At 37.9% G+C, this 22,216-nt stretch overlaps 1 protein-coding gene across 3 annotated transcripts in view; it reads right to left on the bottom strand.

Moving 5' to 3' along the window:
- Window positions 1-22,216, bottom strand: part of CADPS2 (calcium dependent secretion activator 2) — a 507,583-nt gene that overhangs the window by 79,310 nt on the left and 406,057 nt on the right. For 2 of the 3 annotated variants that reach the window (XM_070755441.1, XM_070755442.1), the window contains exons 19-21: window positions 21,603-21,744; window positions 9,544-9,699; window positions 6,172-6,319 (exon numbers count right to left, since the gene is read on the bottom strand). In XM_070755441.1, the coding sequence (XP_070611542.1) occupies window positions 6,172-6,319; window positions 9,544-9,699; window positions 21,603-21,744 (446 nt within the window). Of the gene's footprint in view, window positions 1-6,171; window positions 6,320-9,543; window positions 9,700-21,349; window positions 21,470-21,602; window positions 21,745-22,216 lie in introns of all 3 variants that reach the window. The other variant, XM_070755440.1, reaches the window with a different exon arrangement.

Genomic DNA, 22,216 nt, shown 5'->3' with positions numbered 1-22,216 from the left:
AGATATTGTATGATCTATAAGGGGAATTGACTAACACAATAAAGATAAAATATGATGAATATGAGGTAAATATAATGACTGAATAAAAGGATTTTCTTAAGAATTTTAAGGTATTAAGGTAAAAAGGTACTAAGGTGGAAATTTAGAAATATGGACTTATTTTTGAAAATATGGATATATCAATAAAAAGAATAGAGGGAAGGATTAAGATTTGAATTAACAATTTATTGTTCTGGAAGTTTACTTTTATGGAGTCATGGATATGATTCCATAAAAATGTGAGTGAGGGAGAGGAGTGAAATAATGTCTGTAAGAATATAAGAAAATACAAGAATATAAAAATATAAGAATATATAAGAAACATAAGAAAATAATCTTAGGGGAGAATATTCTAGATTTAGTTTTTATGAATGGGAATTGGGTTTCAGAGGTTAAGGTGGGAGAAACTTGAGGTTGCAGTGACCACCTATGTTTGTGGTTTGATGTAAAAACTGATTGTGAGCAATTCTATACTGCAACCAAAGTATTGGATTTCAGAAAAACAAATTTTAATGCAATAGGGGAATATTTAAATAATGAATTAAAGGGGAGGGATAGAATGGCAGGAGCGAGCACCCAGTAGACTGTATTAAAAAGGCCATCTTAAAAGCCACTGGACTGTATGTAAGGCAAATAACTAAAGGTAAAAGGAAGAAGAAACAGCTATGGTTTAGCAATGATGTAAGGGCTATAGTCAATGCAAAAAAGGCTGCCTATAGGAGGTATAAAGAGTCTGGAAATATAGCTGATAGAGAGGTGTATAAAATGAGACAGAAGGAGGCGAAACAGATAATATATGCTGCTAAAGCCTCAAAAGAGGAAGAAATTGCCAAATCTGTAAAGAAGGGGGATAAAATCTTCTTCAGCTATATTAGTGATAGGAAGAAGAAAAACTGCAGCATCATGAAGCTTAGTACTGGGAATAATACATGCATTGATGAGAATAAGGAGATTGCTGACCATTTCAAAAGCTACTTCTGTTCAGTTTTCTCAAAAGACACCTATAGAAGGATATAGCATTGCTTACAGCTGTAAGGATTCAGCTCCAGTGATCTTAGAAGCTGACATCTTAGAACAACTTGAACGATTAAAGATAAATAAGGCAATGGGTCCAGATGGCATCCACCCCAGAGTTTTTAAAGAACACAGATTTATCATTGCTACCCCCCTGACTGATTTGTTTAACCAATCCTTGTTAACAGGAGATGTTCCTTAGGATTGGAGAATGATCAATGTTGTGCCTATCCACAAGAAGGGCAGTAGGGAAGAAGCTGGTAACTACAGGCCAGTTACCTGGACATCAGTTAGTTAAAATTATGGAGACTCTACTCAAAAAGAGGATAAATCAACACCTAAAAAAAACCTTATTGGACCCAAATCAGCATGGCTTTACTGAAGGCAAATCATGTCAGACTAATCTCATTGATTTCTTTGACTATGTCACAAAGGTGTTGGATGAAAGTGGTGCCGTGGATATTGCCTATCTGGACTTCAGCAAAGCCTTTGATACGGTTCCACATAAAGATCTGATAGATAAATTAGTGAAGATTGGACTTAATCCCTGGATAGTTCAGTGGATTTGCAGCTGGCTGAAGAGTAGACAACAGAGAGTTATTGTGAATGGCGAGTATTCTGAGCAGAGACAGCTTACAAGCGGTGTGCCACAAGGGTCTGTTCTGGGTCCTATTCCTTTTAATGTGTTTGTGAGTGACATAGAGGAAGGATTGGTAGGGAAGGTTTGCCTATTTGCCGATGACTCTAAAGTGTGCAATAGGGTTGATATTCCTGGAGGCGTCTGTAATATGGTAAATGATTTAGATTTACTAGATAAATGGCCAAAGCAATGGAAACTGCAGTTTAATGTTTCCAAATGTAAAATAAGGCACTTTGGGAAAAGGAATCCTCAATCTGAGTATTGTATTGGCAGTTCTGTGTTAGCAAAAATTTCAGATGAGAAGGATTTAGGGGTCGGGCGGTAGGAAAAGCAAGTAGGATGCTTGGCTGCATAGCTAGAGGTATAACAAGCAGGAAGAGGGAGATTGTGATCCCACTATATAGAGCGCTGGTGAGACCACATTTGGAATACTGTGTTCAGTTCTGAACACCTCACCTATAAAAAGGTATTGACAAAATTGAATGGGTCCAAAGACAGGCTACAAGAATGGTGGAAGGTCTTAAGCATAAAACGTATCAGGAAAGACTTAATGATCTCAATATGTATATTCTGGAGGACAGAAGAAAAAGGGGGGACATGATCAAAACATTTAAATATGTTAAACGGTTAAATAAGGTTCAGGAGGGAAGTGTTTTTAATAGGAAAGTGAACACAGGAACAAGGGGACACAATCTGAAGTTAGTTGGGGAAAAGATCAAAAGCAACATGAGAAAATATTATTTTACTGAAAGAGTAGTAGTTCCTTGGAACAAACTTCCAGCAGACGTGGTTGGTCAATCCACAGTAACTGAATTTAAACATGCCTGGAATAAACATATATCCATCCCAAGATAAAAATACAGGAAATAGTATAAGGGCAGACTGGATGGATCATGAGGTCTTTTTCTGCCGTCAATATTCTATGTTTCTATGTTTCTAATTTAAGACAACCACCCACAAATTAAAAATATTCAGGGGGGAAAAATCTCAAATGGAAACACCCAGCTTGCCAACATAGCATTATCAATTCTATTTGAAAGCAACTGTAAAAGCTAATCTCCTCATGCAGTTCCACCTTGCCAGGAATAATGATCCTAGAAATAAGGAGACATTTCCTGATAGTTGGAACAATTAATCAGTGGAACAAGTTGCCTCCAGAGGTTGTGAATAACACTGGAAGTTCTTAAGAAGAGATTGAACAACTATTTGTCTGAAAGGGTATAAGGAGTTGGACTAGAAGACTCCAAGGTCCCTTTCAGTGCTGTTATTCTGTTATTCATTCTAAGTAATTAAGTAAAATAGACAAGACTAGAATTAAAAAAATGTTATTGTCACTTTAAATATATGCTAATTGGCATACATTAAAATGAAATTTCATTGCATTCAGCTCTCAAACGATAACCATTATGCATATACCCACACATACATACATATGACACAGTCTAGTTTGAATGTATGCATATATGCCATGCACAGACACACACACACACACACACACACAGACAGAGAGACATTCAGAGAGAGATAGAGAGACAGATAGAGCGACACAGCACACCTGAAGGCAGGACAAGGAGCAATGGATGGAAACTAATCAAGTAGAAAAGCAACCTAGACCTAAGAAGTAATTTCCTGACAGTTAGAACAATTATTCAATGGAACAACTTTCCTCCATAAGTTGTGAATGCTGGATTAGGCATCCATTTGTCTGAAACAATATAGGATTTCCTGCCTAAGCAGGGCGTTGGACTAGTCTAGAACAGTGATTTTCAACCTTTTTTGAGCCGCGGCACATTTTTTACATTTATGAAACCCTGGGGCACATTGAGCCGGGGGGGGGGGCGGGGGGGGGGGGCTAAAAAAAGTTTGGACAAAAAAATTCTCTATCTTCCTCCCCTTCGCTCTATTTCTTTCTCCCTCCCTCTTTCTCTCCCTTCCTTCCTCTTTCTTTCTCCATCCTTCTTTCTTTCTCTTCCTCCCTTCCTCTTTTTTGCTCTCTTTCTCTCTCCCTCCCTCCCTCTATGTCTTTCTCTCTCTCTCCTTCCCTCCCTCTCTTTCTCTCTCTTACTTTCTTTCTCTCTCTTTCTCTCCCTCTTTCTTTCTCTTGTTTTTTCTCTCTCTCTCTTGCTTTCTTTCTCTCTTGTTCTCTTTCTCTCTTGCTTGCTTTCTTTCTTTCTTGCTCTCTTGCTTTCTTTCTCTCTTGTTCTATTTCTCTCTTGCTTTCTTTCTCTCTTGCTTTCTTTCTCTCTTGCTTTCTTTCTCTCTTGTTCTCTTTCTCTATTGCTTGCTTTCTTTCTCTCTTGTTCTCTTTCTCTCTTGCTTTCTTTCTCTCTTGCTTTCTTTCTCTCTTGTTCTCTTTCTCTCTTTCTTTCTTTCTTTCTCTCTTTCTTTCTTTCTCTCTTGTTCTCTTTCTCTCTTGCTTTCTTTCTCTCTTGTTCTCTTTCTCTCTTGCTTTCTTTCTCTCTTGCTTTCTTTCTCTCTTGCTTTCTTTCTCTCTTGCTTTCTTTCTCTCTTGCTTTCTTTCTCTCTTGTTCTCTTTCTCTCTTGCTTTCTTTCTCTCTTGCTTTCTCTCTCTCTTGCTTTCTTTCTCTCTGAGCTTTGCAGCACACCTGACCATGTCTCACGGCACACTGGTTGAAAAACACTGGTCTAGAACATCTCTAAGGTCCCTTCCAACTATTCTATTCTATTCTATTCTTTAAAAAAAGAGAATCAGGGGAAAAAAATCTCAAATGCAGGTTTACAAGACAGATGGCATAGGGAACAAAGTAATTACTCAGGCAGGCAGGCATCTATCCATCTTCTCTATCAATCTAATCATAGCTATTAATTTCATATAAGGTTCCTCATTTATTAAATAATTCCCATATACATAGAAAACCCTTCTCGTTCTTTCACACAAACCACTCTTATATCTGAAATACCAAATAAACAGGCACAAAATTCATATAGAAAAAATAACAGCAAAAAGGAATTAAAGGGAAAAGAGGGACAATAATTGCACATGAAAGAGAAAGGAAAGCAAAATTTGGGATTGGAAAAGCAGAAGAGAGAATAGGGAAGGAAAGAAGATAGTGTTCAAGAAGTCCCATTTCAATGTTAGAAAAAGGACTGAAACAATTATTCTGAGTATTGGCTACTTTTAGCAGCTGTATCTATAGGCTTCTACATCTTATACTCAGTGTTTTTGTTTTCAAGAGCTTTTTCTATTCTGTAAGCCCTACCTGACCCAGATACAGTGGTGCCTATACTTAATTCGTTCCGTGACCAGGTTCTTAAGTAGAAGCAATTTTTCCTATAGGAATCATTGTAAAAGAAAATAATGCATGCAAACTCATTACAAAAGAAATAAGAGCTCGGAATTTGGGTGAGGGGAGGAGGAGGAAGAAGAGGAGGAGGACAGTCGCTGCCGAAGGAAGAAGGTGAGGTGAGGGGAATAAAAAAAATCCAAAACTTTAAGGCTTAAAAGAAAAAAAGAGGGACACTGAGGCGACGAGGAGGAGCATGCGCTTCCAATACACCGAGCGCGAGGCTGCCTCCCATATACTGCCTCCCATACACTGGCTGCTGCTGCTGCAACCTGCTGCCTTTTCATTCCCATGCTGAAAGGCTCCTCTCTCCTCTCGCTCACTCACTTTGTAGCCGGCACCTTTCCTTCGCTGTGGTGACTGCTTGGCTGCCATAGCGAAGGGAGTGTTTCTTTTCTCTGGGTGCTGGCAGAGGTTTATTCCCTGTCCAAGCGCCCAGAGAAAGGAAAATGCTTTGTTCGCTCTGGACTGCCAAAGCCTCCTTAAGTGCCACCGAAAGGCTCCTCTGGCAGCCCAGAAAAGCCCGAGATGGCCGGGATTAAAGGGGGAATGGCAGGAAACTAGCCGGGCCTTCGTGCCATTCTTAAATTTCCTGGGAAATTTTTCTGGGCTTGGGTTCTTAAATAGAAAATGGTGCTTAAGTGGAGGCAAAGAAATCTTGAACACCTGGTTCTTATCTAGAAAAGTTCTTAAGTAGAGGCGTTCTTAAGTAGAGGTACCACTGTAATTATTTCAGAAAAGAATTTATCTTCCCCTGGGCTAAATATGGTAACTTTTTTGCAACGAACTACTGTAGTTGCCAGTAGAAGAACAAACATCACCAAACCCAACTCTAAATCAATCGACATTCAGGAAATAATGGAATATGATATTTTTGAACATCTAAGTTTTTCTTTAAAAAATTCCAATCATTGCATTTCTGAAAATCACGACCCCTACAAATCTTTATTGTTTTAAGCAGCACCACATTTTCAAATTACTATTTGTATTTTGGGAAAAAAAGAATGACTGTGATTTATGGAAAAAATGAAGTTTACAGTATATGTGCAGCATTGTGTGTGTGTGTTTACACATATCACACACAAACACACAAATGAATAAACGCTTACCATAAAATTACCCCCAAACCATTTGCACCTTAAAATTTGTCATCATCTGCTGGGATTCTCTTACCTCCTGTCCACCATTCAGAATACAAAGCTTAGCAGTTTGCTTCTTGGCATCAACCAGCACATTGAACATTGTGCATACAGAAGAAGGAATACGCAAATCTGTTGATTTGTTTGTCTTCTGCACTTTGAGTTCAAAAGCAGTTCTTGTTCTATTAATTGAAACATGGGATTCACAGAAATAGAAAGATTGGTCATATTTTAAATAACCCAAGTGAAAAGGGGAATTCAGTGACAACTTGTGAAAGGCAAATATGAAATGTTTAGATGCATGTTACATTAACTAATGGGATTATCATATTTATAAGTACTAAAGTCTGATAGTCCTCTCAAGGTTAGATACTGATTTAACAAAATAGCTGCTTGACAAAGCACAGTCCAGATAAAGCACAGAATGTTGAATGTTTTCTCCACAAATTTCAAATTGACAAAAGATGATCATAGACTGCCATTATAATATATTCAAGGACAGTTTCAGAACATGTGGCACATTTTAAATGAGCAGGGGAATAGATGGGAAAAGCATAATAATTGTTCCTTTAAAAAAATAACTCCCAGAGAGGTATAATTCAGAAATAACTGGCTTGATGAATCCAATAATAGATTATGGAACAATGATTATCAGCTGAAACAATTAAAGATCAGTGGACATATAATATAATTTTCTCTGCTTGATGAATCTATTATCATAACCGTATCAGTGTTTATGGCAGCATAGTGAAATATGACCAGTGCTTATGTACTGCTACTTTGCTTTCAGTAGATATTTAGAGCAAACATGATGTAGAGTCCTTGTGCAAGACCTCAAAAGTCAAATATATGCAATTTTATCATGAAATATTTTTACTTCTGCCAATTTATTCAATCCTTTGTTTAGCTCTAGCTTGTATTAATAACCTGAAAAACAAGTTCATCAAGACCTTGAAAATGAAAGGCAGCGCTGAATAACTTTTCTATGAATCTTCATTTCCTTCACTTCCAGTGATGAAGAAAGCAATAATGTTGAACTGGAAGCTGTAGCTAAATAGATATTTTACTGTATGCTTTTGCTTCCCAGTTGTCTATCATAGTGATTAGAAAATCAAATTGGGTTCATCATATGTCTTTGAACTAATCTCATAAAGCCTACTTATGTGCAAGTACCAGGATTTGAATGCCAACTTGAGCAGCATTTCTTGCTGGCCATTCCAAGTACCATGAACACATTGTGCAGAAACCCCATAATATGTGGAGTTGTCATTCATTCATTCATTCATTTATTAGATTTGTATGCCGCCCCTCTCCGTAGACTCGGGGCGGCTCACAACATACAATAAACCAATTCACAACAAATCTAATAAATTAAAAAAATTAAAAAACCCCATTATTAAACCAGACATACACACAGACATACCATACATAAATTGTACAGGCCCTGGGAAGGTGGGAATGCCTCAATTCCCCCATGCCTGACGGCAGAGGTGAGTTTTTTATTTTATTTATTTATTTATTTATTCGTTGTCCAATATACAATACATATGGAATGAAATAGGCATTAAGTAGTATATATAGGGATAGTAAGTAAAAAAGAAGAGGAGTGGATGAGAGGGAGAGAATATATAGGATATATGAGAAAAGGAAAGGTAATTGGACAGGGGACGTTAGGCACATTAAGGAGTTTACGGAAGGCGAGGAGGGTGGGGGCAGTTCTAATCTCCGGGGGGAGCTGGTTCCAGAGAGTTGGGGCCGCCACAGAGAAGGCTCTTCCCCTGGGACCCGCCGGACGACATTGTTTAGTCGATGGGACCCGGAGAAGGCCAACTCTGTGGGACCTAATCGGTCGCTGGGATTCGTGCGGCAGAAGGCATTGTGTGATAGAGAGGAGAGTTTTGTGCAGGAAAAGTTGTTTTAATGCATTGATTTACCAACTTAAGCATTCCAAAGTAATCCATGAAACTGAAGTACATATATAGAAATAGAATGTTAGCATCTGATACTATTTTTATGTAATGGTTAAGGCATCTGAGTGGAAATTGGGAGGCTATGAGTTCTAGTCAGCGATGGGCTATGAGCCAGAACGCTAAATTGCGCTCACCACCATGGCTTGCAAGTTCTTACAGGACCAGTGCAATTTTGCTGCTGCACCTGTGGAGGTAGCAAAATTGCGCCCGTGTTTCAGCAAGGTTTTACCTGCAGCTCCATGTGCGATTTTGCTACCTCCGCAGAAGCAGCAGCAAAATCGTACTGGTACCGCAAGAACTTACGAGCTGTGACGGTGAGCACAATTTAACGTTCCGGCTCGTAGCCCATTGCTGGTTCTAGTCCCCTTCCCCTCCAATACATAAACCAAGGCAATCAGTATTCATTTCTGAATGTTAACCTTAAAAGATTTGTCATCATGATACGTGGAAGTGACCTTAGGAGACAAGAGAAAGAGCCACAGACTATAGACCACCATCATGTAAAAATATCTCTGTTCATAGAAGCGAGGGGAGCACTTCAGAAGGACCCTCCCTAGTTTTTTTTAGCGAGTAAAAGGTAAGGAGGAAAGAAATATTTTCAGACTTGCAAGATTCTGTTAATTTAACCTTTCAGTAAAGATAGAGTAAGTATTCATAGTTGTGCTTCTTATCTGGACTATCTCGAAGGCCTAACATTAACTTCACTGATGGTGATCAGGCTGAAACTTGTGGCACAGCTGAGAGTCCATTGGAGCTCTGGATCTGCTGCCATTCATTCTTGCTTTCCATTCATTTGCCTCCTTGCATGTGCAGTGAACACAGCAAAGTAAACAGAGCAGCCATTTTTTCTTTGCCCTGTGCTCTTATGCAGGTCAGGCCTGCCGAGAAGTGATGAGGAAGTATGCTTACCCAACCTGCTTAATTAAACTATCTCCTCAAAGCTCCTTTACAGGCCAGATCTGTATTTATTTTTCAGAATTATTATATAATTTACATGTAGAAGATTCACTGCAGAAGAGGTCAGTGCTGGGAATGATTGAGGGCAAAAGAATAAAGGAATGACAGAGAATGAGGTGGCTGGATGGAGTCACTGAAGCAGTTGATGTGAGACTAAATGGACTCTAAAGCAGTGTTTCCCAACCTTGGCAACTTGAATATATCTGGACTTCAACTCCCAGAATTCCCCAGCCAGCATTCGCTGGCTGGGGAATTCTGGGAGTTGAAGTCCAAATATCTTCCAGTTGCCAAGGTTGGGAAACACTGCTCTAGAGGATGGTAGAGAACAGGAAGGCCTTGAGGAAAATTGTCCATGGGGTCGCGTTAGGTCGGACATGACTTCACAACTAACTGCAGCAATATATAATTTAGATTAGATTTATTGGATTTACATGTCGCCCCTCTCCGCAAACTTTAGATACAAAGTTATGTGCACATACCTTTTGATGCAAGCTTCTATCATATCACTAGCCATAAGTTTAAGTCTCTGTTCTAAGTGATGGGCAAACTCTGGTTCTGGCCAATGGAGATCTAAGATGAACATCTGTAGGGCATCCAGTTTCCAGAAGAGGTCTTCTGATGTTGCTGACCCATTACTAACAAACAAACAAAAATACTATTATACTTGAATCAGAGCATTAAATAAATCACAATGCTATTTCTACATTTGTAAGCTTTTCAGCTACTTTCCATAAAATGTGACCAGCACTTCTGAGGTCACTCACTATTATTTTACTGGTCAGCTTTGTCTTATACAAATTTATCTGGTGTGGATATAACAACTTCAACTTGGAGGGAAAGGAACAATTCAGACACGAGCAGTAGGGTTATTTAATGTACTGAAGCTATTTCATTGCAGGTGTGAACTGAATAGAACTGAGCTTGAAGAAGTAATTTTGACTTAAGACAGGGCTTTGAGATTGATAAAAAAAATATGAAACCTTAGCATTTATCTAATTATTCTGCTAACTTTTACCACTTGATGGTGATTACTATGTCCACATTGTTGCTTAATATCATTTAATTTCCACCCACAACAGAAAGACATTGTGTAGTGTTGCTTTTAATCCCATTAATGTCCTAACTGGAGTCAAGCAAAAATGGAGTCAAGAAAGGTCTCTATCATCATTTCTGATCCAATTCTTGAGGACTTTACAGAGATCAAGTTGAAATTCCGAAATTATTTCATAGCTACAGAAATACATCCTCCACAGTAAATTAGCTATAAAATACAAAACAAAAGCTAAGTACTAGCACTAAGATTACATCTCTCGTGGTAATATTGTTACAAGCTATTTCCATGTTGTGCACTGATTAGACTTGATGTCCGTCATGGTCATACATTATTCTACCATGAGAAATCAAATCTTAAGACTTTTGTGACTCTTCTATATAAAAAGCTGTGATTACTGTAGTATCAGCCTTCAGATTTTATAGAATTTGCTGATAATACTGTCATTATAGGCCTGGGTTCAAGTTCTTCCAGTCCTTGAAGGCAAATGAATTTATTATTGTGAAGGTCATATGTAGTGAAGAAGGCAGAATGCAATTGTGTCCAGTATATACATCTCCAGCTTCTACAGAAGAACAGGATATGTGGAATTCGTATTTAGATACTCAGGAGCATTCAGAAATCCTGTATATTATCTAATTTTAAGGTACTTATCATCACTCCCAGTGCACAGGAACCAAAAAAACAGAATTACAGATAAGAACTACAGCCTAATTAATTCTATATGGAAAATAGGAAGTATGTCAGCCTTTAGCATCTATATAGCACATTTTTTGTCTGATTAAGCATCAACCCAGAAAGGAGCATTGGATTATTTTTAATCTGAGTAAAGCTCTTAGTTTAGCAAATATATATATAATATATAATCCTTTTATGCTGGTGCTGAGATTTACGTGAGGCCGTAGTTGTTCAACCCATTATCTGAATTTAGTATTTTTATAGTTGGGAGCAATAAAGTTTATTTACTTTGTTTTTGGCAGGTGACAATCTATAATGGTGACATAATTATATCAGTAGAAGGAGCAGGACTGAAAATGTTGGTCTTTTTTTTCTTTGCTTGCTTTTGATAAGATATTAACAGTTAAGTGTTTTGGAAATGCATCATACCCATTTTTTTTTCTTCCTTAGAATCATCAAGAATTAGATTTGTTGCAGAATTTTGCCAGCACAATCTTAAACTGACACTCCCATCTCCACAAAAAAGTCATGAGTGATACTTGATGACTCTGCATTATATCCTTTTTAGTCCTATTTGAAACAACCAAATTATATGAAAGAGTAAATAAAAAATAGAAGAAACTCAATATTTCTGCCCAGAATATTCCATTGTGCTGAAATAACAGAATTAAATCTCAATATTCTTAATAGATTTTGATCCAGTGTCTGAAATAGAAGAGTTTGAAGTTAATGCCAATAAATAAGTGTATATGTGTGTGTGTGTGTGTGTGTGTGTGTCTATATATATATATATATATATATATATATATATATATATATATATATATATATATATGTAGATTGTTCTGAGTTCGGGTTTTGCCCTGTGTAATGTTTTGCATGTCTATGCGACGTTTCGGTGAAATCACATTCACCATCATCAGGCTGGAGTTCCAATCTTTGTGTTTTTGCAAATGAATATTAGCAACTGACATTTCTTCTTAGCATGTAGTGTGGGGGTGGAGATTTGCTTTGAATGTAGCAAATAGATTGGGTGACTATGCTTCCGTGATCTGATTGGTTGGTGTAATCATGGTTATAGAAGGAATGGCATGAAGATTATGAAGTGTTTTGTTTAAGTCTGATTTCCAAATATAAAATTCTAAAATCATAATAATTAAAGGATTGACATATTGATTATAATGAGGTGTTTATTTTGTTTAAGGCTGGTTTCCAAATCTCTGGCAGGCGCGAGGTATCATCCCTTTTATTTAAACAAAAAGATCTTTTTTCAATTTCAATAGCTTCTAGAGAGATTCTTTTATATAAATTCTCTGTTTTGTGGAGTAATTTAGTTTTTTCAAAGTCAATTTCGTGCCCTGTTTTTTTAATGTGCTGGACAAGGGAGGAGGTCTTCTCCTGTTTCTTGACTGCATTCATATGTTCTGCCATGCGCTGGCTCACTCTTCGGTTAGTTTGTCCAATGTATGTGGCTGCACATGTTTTGCAAGGGATTTCATAGATACCTTGGTATTCTAATTGGATTTTATCTTACTCCACAAAACAGAGAATTTATATAAAAGAATCTCTATAGAAGCTATTGAAATTGAAAAAAGATCTTTTTGTTTAAATAAAAGGGATGATACCTCGCGCCTGCCAGAGATTTGGAAACCAGCCTTAAACAAAATAAACACCTCATTATAATCAATATGTCAATCCTTTAATTATTATGATTTTAGAATTTTATATTTGGAAATCAGACTTAAACAAAACACTTCATAATCTTCATGCCATTCCTTCTATAACCATGATTACACCAACCAATCAGATCACGGAAGCATAGTCACCCAATCTATTTGCTACATTCAAAGCAAATCTCCACCCCCACACTACATGCTAAGAAGAAATGTCAGTTGCTAATATTCATTTGCAAAAACACAAAGATTGGAACTCCAGCCTGATGATGGTGAATGTGATTTCACCGAAACGTCGCATAGACATGCAAAACATTACACAGGGCAAAACCCGAACTCAGAACAATCTACATACATATACCCGTGAAAATTTACGAAAACAAATATATATATATATATATATATATATATAAAATTGTGGTTGCAGTAAATATAAGCATTAGGTTTTAAAACTGTCCATATGTCTTATAAATACTAATCTTCATGATTATTACAGCAATAATCTGCTGCAGTGATTAAGCTAAATGAGAAAGATATAAATATATTTGTTTTTCTTCTATAGAACTTTTTTCTTCTGCATAGTTTTGATTTAGGATGCCCTTGAGAAAATAAATTCATTTCCAAAATATGCTAGGCTCCAATAAAAAGTGGTTTGAGAACCAGCAAATACCACTTTTGCTTGGCTCCAGAGTGGAGTGGGAATGGAGATTTTGCAATATTCTTCCCCCAGGAATGGTCAGAGAAGGGAGATTTTGCAGTATCCTTTCCCTGCCATGCCCACAGAACTGGTGGGGAAAAAGTTTGAATTTCACCCCTGAGTGAAATTCATTTATCTTTGAATAATTGTTTATTAATCAGAGCAGCCCAAATCATGTTAAATATATATCTCACAACTATAATTTTATTTGTTGGCTCGTTTTTTGGACTCATTAACCCACAAGAATGTGTGTTTCCTTTTGACCATTTATATTACCATTTATATTACAAACAAGCCTCTGAATTAGCATGGAGGTCTTATTTAGAACTGCAAAAGTGAGCACTGAATGGCAATGAAAGATTATCTTTGAAAGAGAACTTATCTCCTGACTAATTATACACCCTTGCTTTCTTTTGCAACACATTGTTCCAACTCCCTCCTGCTTCCAAGTGTGTTTTCCTCAGACAACTCTAATTCAGCATGCTTTTCATGTCTAGCCAAGATATCCTCTGCACTAGACTCTCAAGGGACCAATCAAAAAGAACACTGAATACTACACATAGCATTTTGCTCTCTTAATACCTCCTCCACCTTAATACACAATGGCCCAAATGTACCATTAAAGAGGTGGCCAGCAAAAACAACTGAAAACAAAGTAATTATGTTCCTGAGTCTGTAATGACAGGTAAGAACACACATTTTCTGCTCCTAACCATGCACAGAAGAAAAGCACTTCTGCGAATAGAAATGCCACCACAAGAGCAGTATTATAATTAATTGCTTAAAAATGTGTTCAAAGCTGTGTGCAGGTCTGGGTGCAGACATGTTACTTAAAAAGAGTATCCAGTCTTATTTCAGCTGAACTCCTCCATGCTTGGCAAGGAATAAGCTACTGGGATTGAGAATTTCTCTCAGAAATGTGCATTGTATAACATTTGAGGGCGATCGGGCTTATCTGCCCGCCCATTTTGCCAACGGAGCTGGAAACAAAGAGCTCTGTCATGTGGTGGGGGCGAGCTCGCGCGGAAGTGCGAGATCAGCCCCAAACAGCTGATTGGCCTAGCACAGGCATGCACAGGCCTGTTTAGGGCCTGGGGCAGGGTGGCGGGACATTTAAAGGGCGCCCCAACCCAGGATCTTCCTCTTGGATCTCCGTGGGAAGCACCCGCCTGCCCTCCCTATATATATTGGTGTGTTAAGGTTGCCAATTGGGGCCGAGTGGGAATTTTTTGCAACACTAGCACATTTATTGCGACTTTTTTTTTTGCCTACTCCACACTAAAAGAGGAAGAGAGGGGTCTGGTAAGGGGGATTTCAAGTTTAACTTATCGCGTTATTTTGGTCACTGAGGGGCAGGTTGGGGGCAGAAATGGGTGTTAACAACAGCTGCGCGTTCTCCTTTAGGGCGCCATTTGGAAGGTGACTCGCTGTCCTTTGCCAGAAGTTCCGGGCATGTCAGGCCTGAGTTATGGAGGGTGGGTACCATTGGGGCTCACCTATGTCAGGACCCTGAAGGGGGAACTGGGGTGAGCTTCCCCATATGCCAAATGGTGTAGCAGAGAGCTGTTTAGAAATGTTTTGACAGGGATTCTCCCCCCCCTTTCTCTGACCTCTGCAGGTCTTTTTTACAGCAATTTACTTATTATATCAATAAAGTGACCCATTTTAAAATCCAGTTCTGTGCCTGTGTGGTATTTGGCTTCCAAGGCAACCTGCTTATCTAAGAGACCATGGATACATTATTTTTTTATTTTTTTCAAACTTTGCATTCATTCATATACCATAATATCAAAACATTACATATTTATATATTTATTCAAAATGTCATAAACCAATATACTAAATTTGCACCTTTTCTACTTTTATCTCTTGTTTGTTTTCCTTCTATATTTCATATTACTCTCCTCCTCTCTCTCCCGCTCTTTTACCTTCTTTCTCCCTCTCACCCTCTTACCAAGTTCCCTCCTGCCTCTCTCCCCTTCCTTTCAACTTCCTACATACTTATACACACTTAATATTATTAACAAGATTAGACATAGCACAATAGTTCTAAATAAAAATTCTTATAACGTTCAGCCATCAATCATCCAAGCTCTTTTGGTCTCTCACAAATTCCACTTCTTATAAATTTCCCTTTCCAACCCCTTCTCTTACCTTTTTTTTCTTTTGTTTTTATACCAATAATTAGATTAAGTTTGAAACAGACAGTATATGATAAAAGAAATTGAATATAGGTATAACTCTCTACTGAGACGATTAACAATTTCCAGATTTTATATATTTGTAATTATATAGCAGAATCATAAGGGACCATTTAGGAAACCCAGTTTAGGAAAAATCCAAAATTAAAACAGAAAGGGAAAAGAAAGGGAAGCCCCTTTCCCCCATCTCTCTGGTTTCCCTGTCAAACTGTTATGAATATTTTTGCAACATTCTCATTTGGGAAAAATATAAAACATAAACTACTGCATAAAATTACTATCATTCTGAAAAACAATATTTCATCATGTGTTGGAGAATGAACACCTATCTTAGAATCATTAAAGCAGCCGTGTACTTTTCAAGTTTTTCTAGATGTTTGTCACCTGTATTTATGAGCATGCACAGCCAAGAAGGTGCACTGTGAAACATTTATTTTGAAGAAGTTACATATTCTTAATTCTTATATCCACTTCATCTTTTCAAAGCTGAGCAGTTCCTATTTATTCAATTTCTCTTCATGGGACTAAGTTTTTAATCCCTTAATCACCTTCATCTTTCTCTGAACCTATTGCCATTTTTATGATTTTAAAAAACAGATCCCAAACTGGGCATAATATTTGAAACACATTTTGATCAAAAGCAGAATAAAATAGAATGATATGATAAAAGGATTTAGGATTGAACCTTGTACCTCTCCCCACTATATAACTCATTCCAATTTAATGATGAACCATGAGCATTCAATAAGTTCATTTTTCAATCAGCTGTACATAACTATCATGCCATCAAGTTCTTAAGTCTCCAACTTCTGCCTATACTATTCATTTAATTTCTGAGTACCTGATTCCACTATCAAACTGTTATCACTATTTCAATGGTTTTTAACATTCAATCAAAATCTCTTTCTGAACACAAATTCATAATTCAGCAAAATAATGCTAAAAGTAAGATACACAACTTCAACAGCAGGGGTGTCAAATTCATGGCCTGCGGCCCAGTTGAGTCATGTGCCCGTGTTTCAGTGAGGATTTTTTGTTTCCATGCATGCTGAAACACGGGCACACCTGCAGCTCTGTGCGCAATTTCATAGCAGCAAATGGCCAGATATTTGAAGAAGAGGAAAGAAAAATCATGTATTTTATCATTGAGAGACTCTAGTGGAGTGGTTAGATATGGTAATGAGCAGCTAGAGAAGATAATGGGGAAATATTATGAAGATTTGTATAAAGAGGAGCAGGCGAAGATAGGAGTTCTCAATGTTGGGAAAATAGTAAGTGAAGAAGATAAACAAATATTGAATGCAGAAATTACACAAGATGAAATTGCTAGAGTAATTAAAGGGTTAAAACAAGCCAAAGCACCGGGCCCGGATGGTTTACAGGGGAATTTTATTAAACTTATATGAATGTACTGCTGCCGCATTTGGGGAAACTGTTCAATAATATATTGTTAAAATGTGATATCGCGCAGACATGGAAGCTTTCAGAAATTGTTACTATTCCGAAGATGGGTTGAGACTTAAGAGAGCCTGGGTCCTACCATCCTATCAGCTTGGAAAATCAAGATTATAAAATATTTATGAAGATATTGGCAAATAGATTTGAAAATATTTTACCAAAAATAATTGGAGAGGTTCAATACGGATTTGTGTAATGGTAGCATGGTGCATCACATTTATTGTGATGCACCATGCTACCGTTACTAAAAGGAAATTGGGAGTTTTTGAAATTAGATGTGTATAAAGCCTTTGATAAAGTTAACCTAGGTTATCTAGGTCCTCAGCAGTCTGGATTCAGGCCCGGCTACAGCACGGAAACTGCTTTGGTCGCGTTGATGGATGATCTCTGGCGGGCCCGGGACAGGGGCTTGTCCTCTGTCCTGGTGCTCCTTGACCTCTCAGCGGCTTTTGATACCATCGACCATGGTATCCTTCTGCGCCGGCTGGAGGGGTTGGGAGTGGGAGGCACTGTTCTTCAGTGGTTCTCCTCCTACCTCTCCGGTCGGTCGCAGTCGGTGTTAGTGGGGGGTCAGAGGTCGACCCCGAGGTTTCTCCCTTGTGGGGTGCCTCAGGGGTCAGTCCTCTCCCCCCTGCTATTTAATATCTACATGAAACCGCTGGGTGAGATCATCCAAGGGCATGGGGTGAGGTATCATCAATATGCCGATGATACCCAGTTGTACATCTCCACCCCATGTCCAGTCAACGAAGCAGTGGAAGTGATGTGCCGGTGCCTGGAGGCTGTTGGGGCCTGGATGGGTGTCAACAAACTCAAACTCAACCCAGACAAGACGGAGTGGCTGTGGGTCTTGCCTCCCAAGGACAATTCTATCTGTCCGTCCATTACCCTGGGGGGGGGAATTATTGACCCCCTCAGAGAGGGTCCGCAACTTGGGCGTCCTCCTCGATCCACAGCTCACATTAGAAAAACACCTTTCAGCTGTGGCGAGGGGGGCGTTTGCCCAGGTTCGCCTGGTGCGCCAGTTGCGGCCCTATTTGGACCGGGAGTCATTGCTCACAGTCACTCATGCCCTCATCACCTCGAGGCTCGACTACTGTAACGCTCTCTACATGGGGCTACCTTTGAAAAGTGTTCGGAAACTTCAGATCGTGCAGAATGCAGCTGCGAGAGCAATTATGGGCTTCTCCAAGTATGCCCATATCACTCCAACACTCCGCAGTCTGCATTGGCTGCCGATCAGTTTCCGGTCACAATTCAAAGTGTTGGTTATGACCTATAAAGCCCTTCATGGCACCGGACCAGAATATCTTTGGGACCGCCTCCTGCCGCACGAATCCCAGCGACCGGTTAGGTCCCACAGAGTTGGCCTTCTCCGGGTCCCGTCGACTAAACAATGTAGTCTGGCGGGACCCAGGGGAAGAGCCTTCTCTGTGGGGGCCCCGACCCTCTGGAACCAGCTCCCCCCTGAGATTAGGATTGCCCCCACCCTCCCTGCCTTTCGTAAACTCCTTAAGACCCACCTTTGCCGTCAGGCATGGGGGAACTAAAACACCTCCCCCTTGCCCATGTTGTTTTGTTGATTGATTGACTGTGTGCCTGTTTTTTATATATACTGTTTTTTATGAGATTATTAATTTCAATTGGAACTGGATGGGTGGGCATTGGATTTGGTATTGTGTACTGTACTGTTTTTTATTATTGTTGTGAGCCGCCCCGAGTTTGCGGAGAGGGGCGGCATATAAATCCAATAAACCTAACCTAACCTAACCCATAGCTATTTATATAAATTATGTAAGGAACTAAGTATGGGGGATAAATTTTGTGAAATTATAAAAGAGATTTATAAAGTGAATGAAGCGTATATAAGAGTGAATGGACAAAGAACGCAGAGAATTAAAATATGAAATGGCACCAAGCAGGGATGTCCTTTATCTCCAAAACTATTTGTAATAGCAATAGAGATCTTAGCTAATAAGATAACACAAGATAACACCTGGGCAGGATATAGAATAGGGGAATTAGAAATGAAAATAAATTTATTTGCAGATGATGCAATTATATTGACCCAGACTCCGATGGAGATGATTAAAGGTATAAGAAATATTTTACAAGAGTTTAAACAGGAATCGCGACTGTCAGTTAATATGGAAAAATCAGAGATTATGTGTTTAAATACAGGTCTGAGAGAGCAGATAGAAATTAGGAAAGAATCAGGGTTGAAATTAGGACTAAAATAAATCAAATATTTGGGAATTTGGTTATTGAGAAACCCAGCGAAAATTGAGGAGGTGAATTATAGATTAATATGGAGGAAAATGTTGAAACAGATGAAGAGCTGCAAAGAGAAAAAGCTAAGGAGTATCTCTAAAATAAGAGCCTTGAAAATGATGATAATTCCCAAAATGATGTATCTGTTTCAGGTACTGTCGGTGTGTGTGTGTGTGCAGAACTTTTGGAAGAGGATATTAATAGGATATTAAATATAAGATGGATGATTACTAAGGAAATGGCAGTATTAGTAAAAAGTAGTGAGATGGGAGAATACAGAGAAATAAAACAAGCAGCGATAGAAAGCGCTCAGGCGGTAATAGTCTTGGGGTGGAAAGATGCGACAAAATGGACAATGCAAAATTGGTATAGGTATATGGTGGACCACATTCAATTCGAGATTAGGGATAAAAGGATGAATTCGATTAATGAAACTGATTTGCAACAGTTGATGGGGCGATGGGACAAGGTAAGACGATATATGGCAAGTAGGATCCGAGACCAAGCTGTAAGAAACAAGTTGGAATCACTCTATAATGTATAAAGAAATATTTCACTCTTGGGTTTAAATGATTTATACAAGAAATACCCCCAATTGGTGGTGGGTTTTGATTGATTGTCTGGTGGTGGGATCAATTTTTATTTCATTTTTTAAATTTAGAATAATTCAATGGGAAACAGAAATATTGGAAAGGAAAGAGTTAACATCTAATGTCATCTTCATCTAAACATAATATTGATCCCATAAGTCATTCTCAGAAAATAAAAATGGGAATGGATGAAGCTATTTATTCAGTGGTGTGGCCACTTCCTAAACTTCACCAGATTGACCATTGAGAAATATTGTGCTTTCACCATGAAAGCACTTCTGAATCAAATTGAATTGAAACATGAAAAGGGTTAAAGTCCCTCTACTTCACATACAAGGATCCTGATCCAAATGAGCCCATCTACCTATTTATTTTAAACATCCATTTATCCAATTGGTAATCTTATGAATGAAACTTTGCTTTGCCTGGTTTTGAGTTAAATATAATAATACAAGAAAATGTAAAGTACAGTGATCTTCACCATAATGTTCTAAGCAACCTTGACTTCTTAATGAGTCCATTCTATTCTGCATATTTTATACTACTGGAAATGGCATAATTTCTAATTTTCCTTTCCTAGACATGAACGGTTTTGTTATGACTACATAAACAATAAAATATCCAATTACAGGGAGTGAAACAACAAATGTCAGAAAAAATATTGGCACCAAGAATTATATGTACATATAAATTATTGGTTTTCTTTAAAAAATCAGTGGATGCAGTATATTTAAATGAGAGGTCTTAGTGAGTACAGTGCTTCTGGATGCACCCAGGAGATGTTTTTAGGTTGGGATTGCCATGGTTGAATCATACAACTGTGTAAACATTCAGACCTTTTCAAAAAACCTTTTTATAGTCATCTCTTATTTTCCATTTCATATTCTCTCACAAAAAATTAGTGAAGAAAATAAATATAAAAATTGGACAATGCCTCTTGACTAGTACAAGTTTGGAAGTCTGTGGTGATACCAACAGTTTCTCTTCACATATTGCTAATTTTGTTCAGTTTACTCAATGCATTTTCCTAATACAGTATAACATAATTGTAATGTATATAGTAATTATAAAGTTGCTCTTTGAAAATACAGAAAACCTATCTGATTCTGCTTTGTAAAAAAATAGAGATGGAATCTTAGTTGGATGCAGTATAATTAGTTGGGAATTGAACTCTACTAATGCTGGAAGTGCCTTAATAAAAGAAGACTATAAAAGTCTTATAAAAATAATACAACCAATTGCTACTGCTGCTGCTTTTGAAATTATTTGGCACGTGCAGTGGATTAATAACAACACGCCAAAACACAAAGAGCTATTGACATTAAAAAAAAAAAAAAAACATACTTGAGTACAATAATTTAAAGTGCTTCCACACTGCTTATTAACTAAATAAGAGCAATTATGTAATTAAGGGTGATGACTGCTAAGTGTATCACAACAAACCTTTGCCTAGTTAATTTTAAGTAATATCCTACTGAGATCTTATACACCAAAAAGCACAATCCAATGACATTCCATGCTTGGCTGTCAACCAAAAAACCTCTAATTTCCAATCCAATGATCACAAACACCATGCGGTCCAAATGCAGCTGTACAACATGAACTAGCAAGGCCATGCAGAGCTGAGACACACACAGACACTCAAAGTTCAGTCAAGAATACACACGTGGAGTCATATAAAGAAGCCATCCATGTTGGTGTAGAAAAACTAGGTATCTGTGGAAGATTAAGAGGCAAACTTGGAACTTTTGGAAGTGCTACATTGGGAAGACTGTTGGTGATGGTCCTGTGAAGAAATAAACAATGCATGGAGACCATAAAAATAATATATAAAAGCTAACGTTGAGGAGAATAGCAAACCAAACTGAGAATAAAGTTATTATAGGTGCAGTTGGTGTAGGCTTTCTAGAAACACTTACTTGACAGGCTGCCATGATTCCTGTTCAAGACCTCTGTGAAGGGACTGGGCAATGGATGATTCCATGAGATCAATGTAGCGGATGACCAAGGGAACAAAAATCTCCTGCAAATGCTTGTGAAACTTTCCATTGCACAAAAGTGCTTGAAAAACAAAACAAAAACAGTGCAAATAGTTGTGATTACTTCTTTCTCGTGATTATATAGATTTAAGATTAAACAACCCCTAATGTTTTGTAAAAGACTGTTATGGGTAAACTAAACATAATCAAAACTGGATTCTAAGGCTTAGCACTTCTTGAAGAATGCATGATTATGCACATCTCAGAGAAAGCAAATTGATTTCAACAAAACCTTCCTGCAAACATGTGTAGGATTATACATCTGAAGACCAATGACAGTAAAAAGCCATGTTTTCAAAATAAAAAAAGTCCTCCAAAACAAAACTATCTGGAAATGAAACATAACCCAATTCAAAAACAAATTTAAAAATGCAACATTAATTTGGAATTTGAAGATAGTTTTGAAGTAGGATGCAAATATTTAAACATAAATATTTATGTTTTTGTGGATTTTGACGAGTATAGGTATGTAGGTCTAGGCATATTCGGGTCTT

Source organism: Erythrolamprus reginae, chromosome 6 (genome assembly GCF_031021105.1).
Source record: "Erythrolamprus reginae isolate rEryReg1 chromosome 6, rEryReg1.hap1, whole genome shotgun sequence".
In the NCBI taxonomy this organism is placed as follows: Eukaryota; Metazoa; Chordata; class Lepidosauria; order Squamata; family Dipsadidae; genus Erythrolamprus; species Erythrolamprus reginae.
This window is presented reverse-complemented; position numbering and strand designations above follow the sequence as displayed.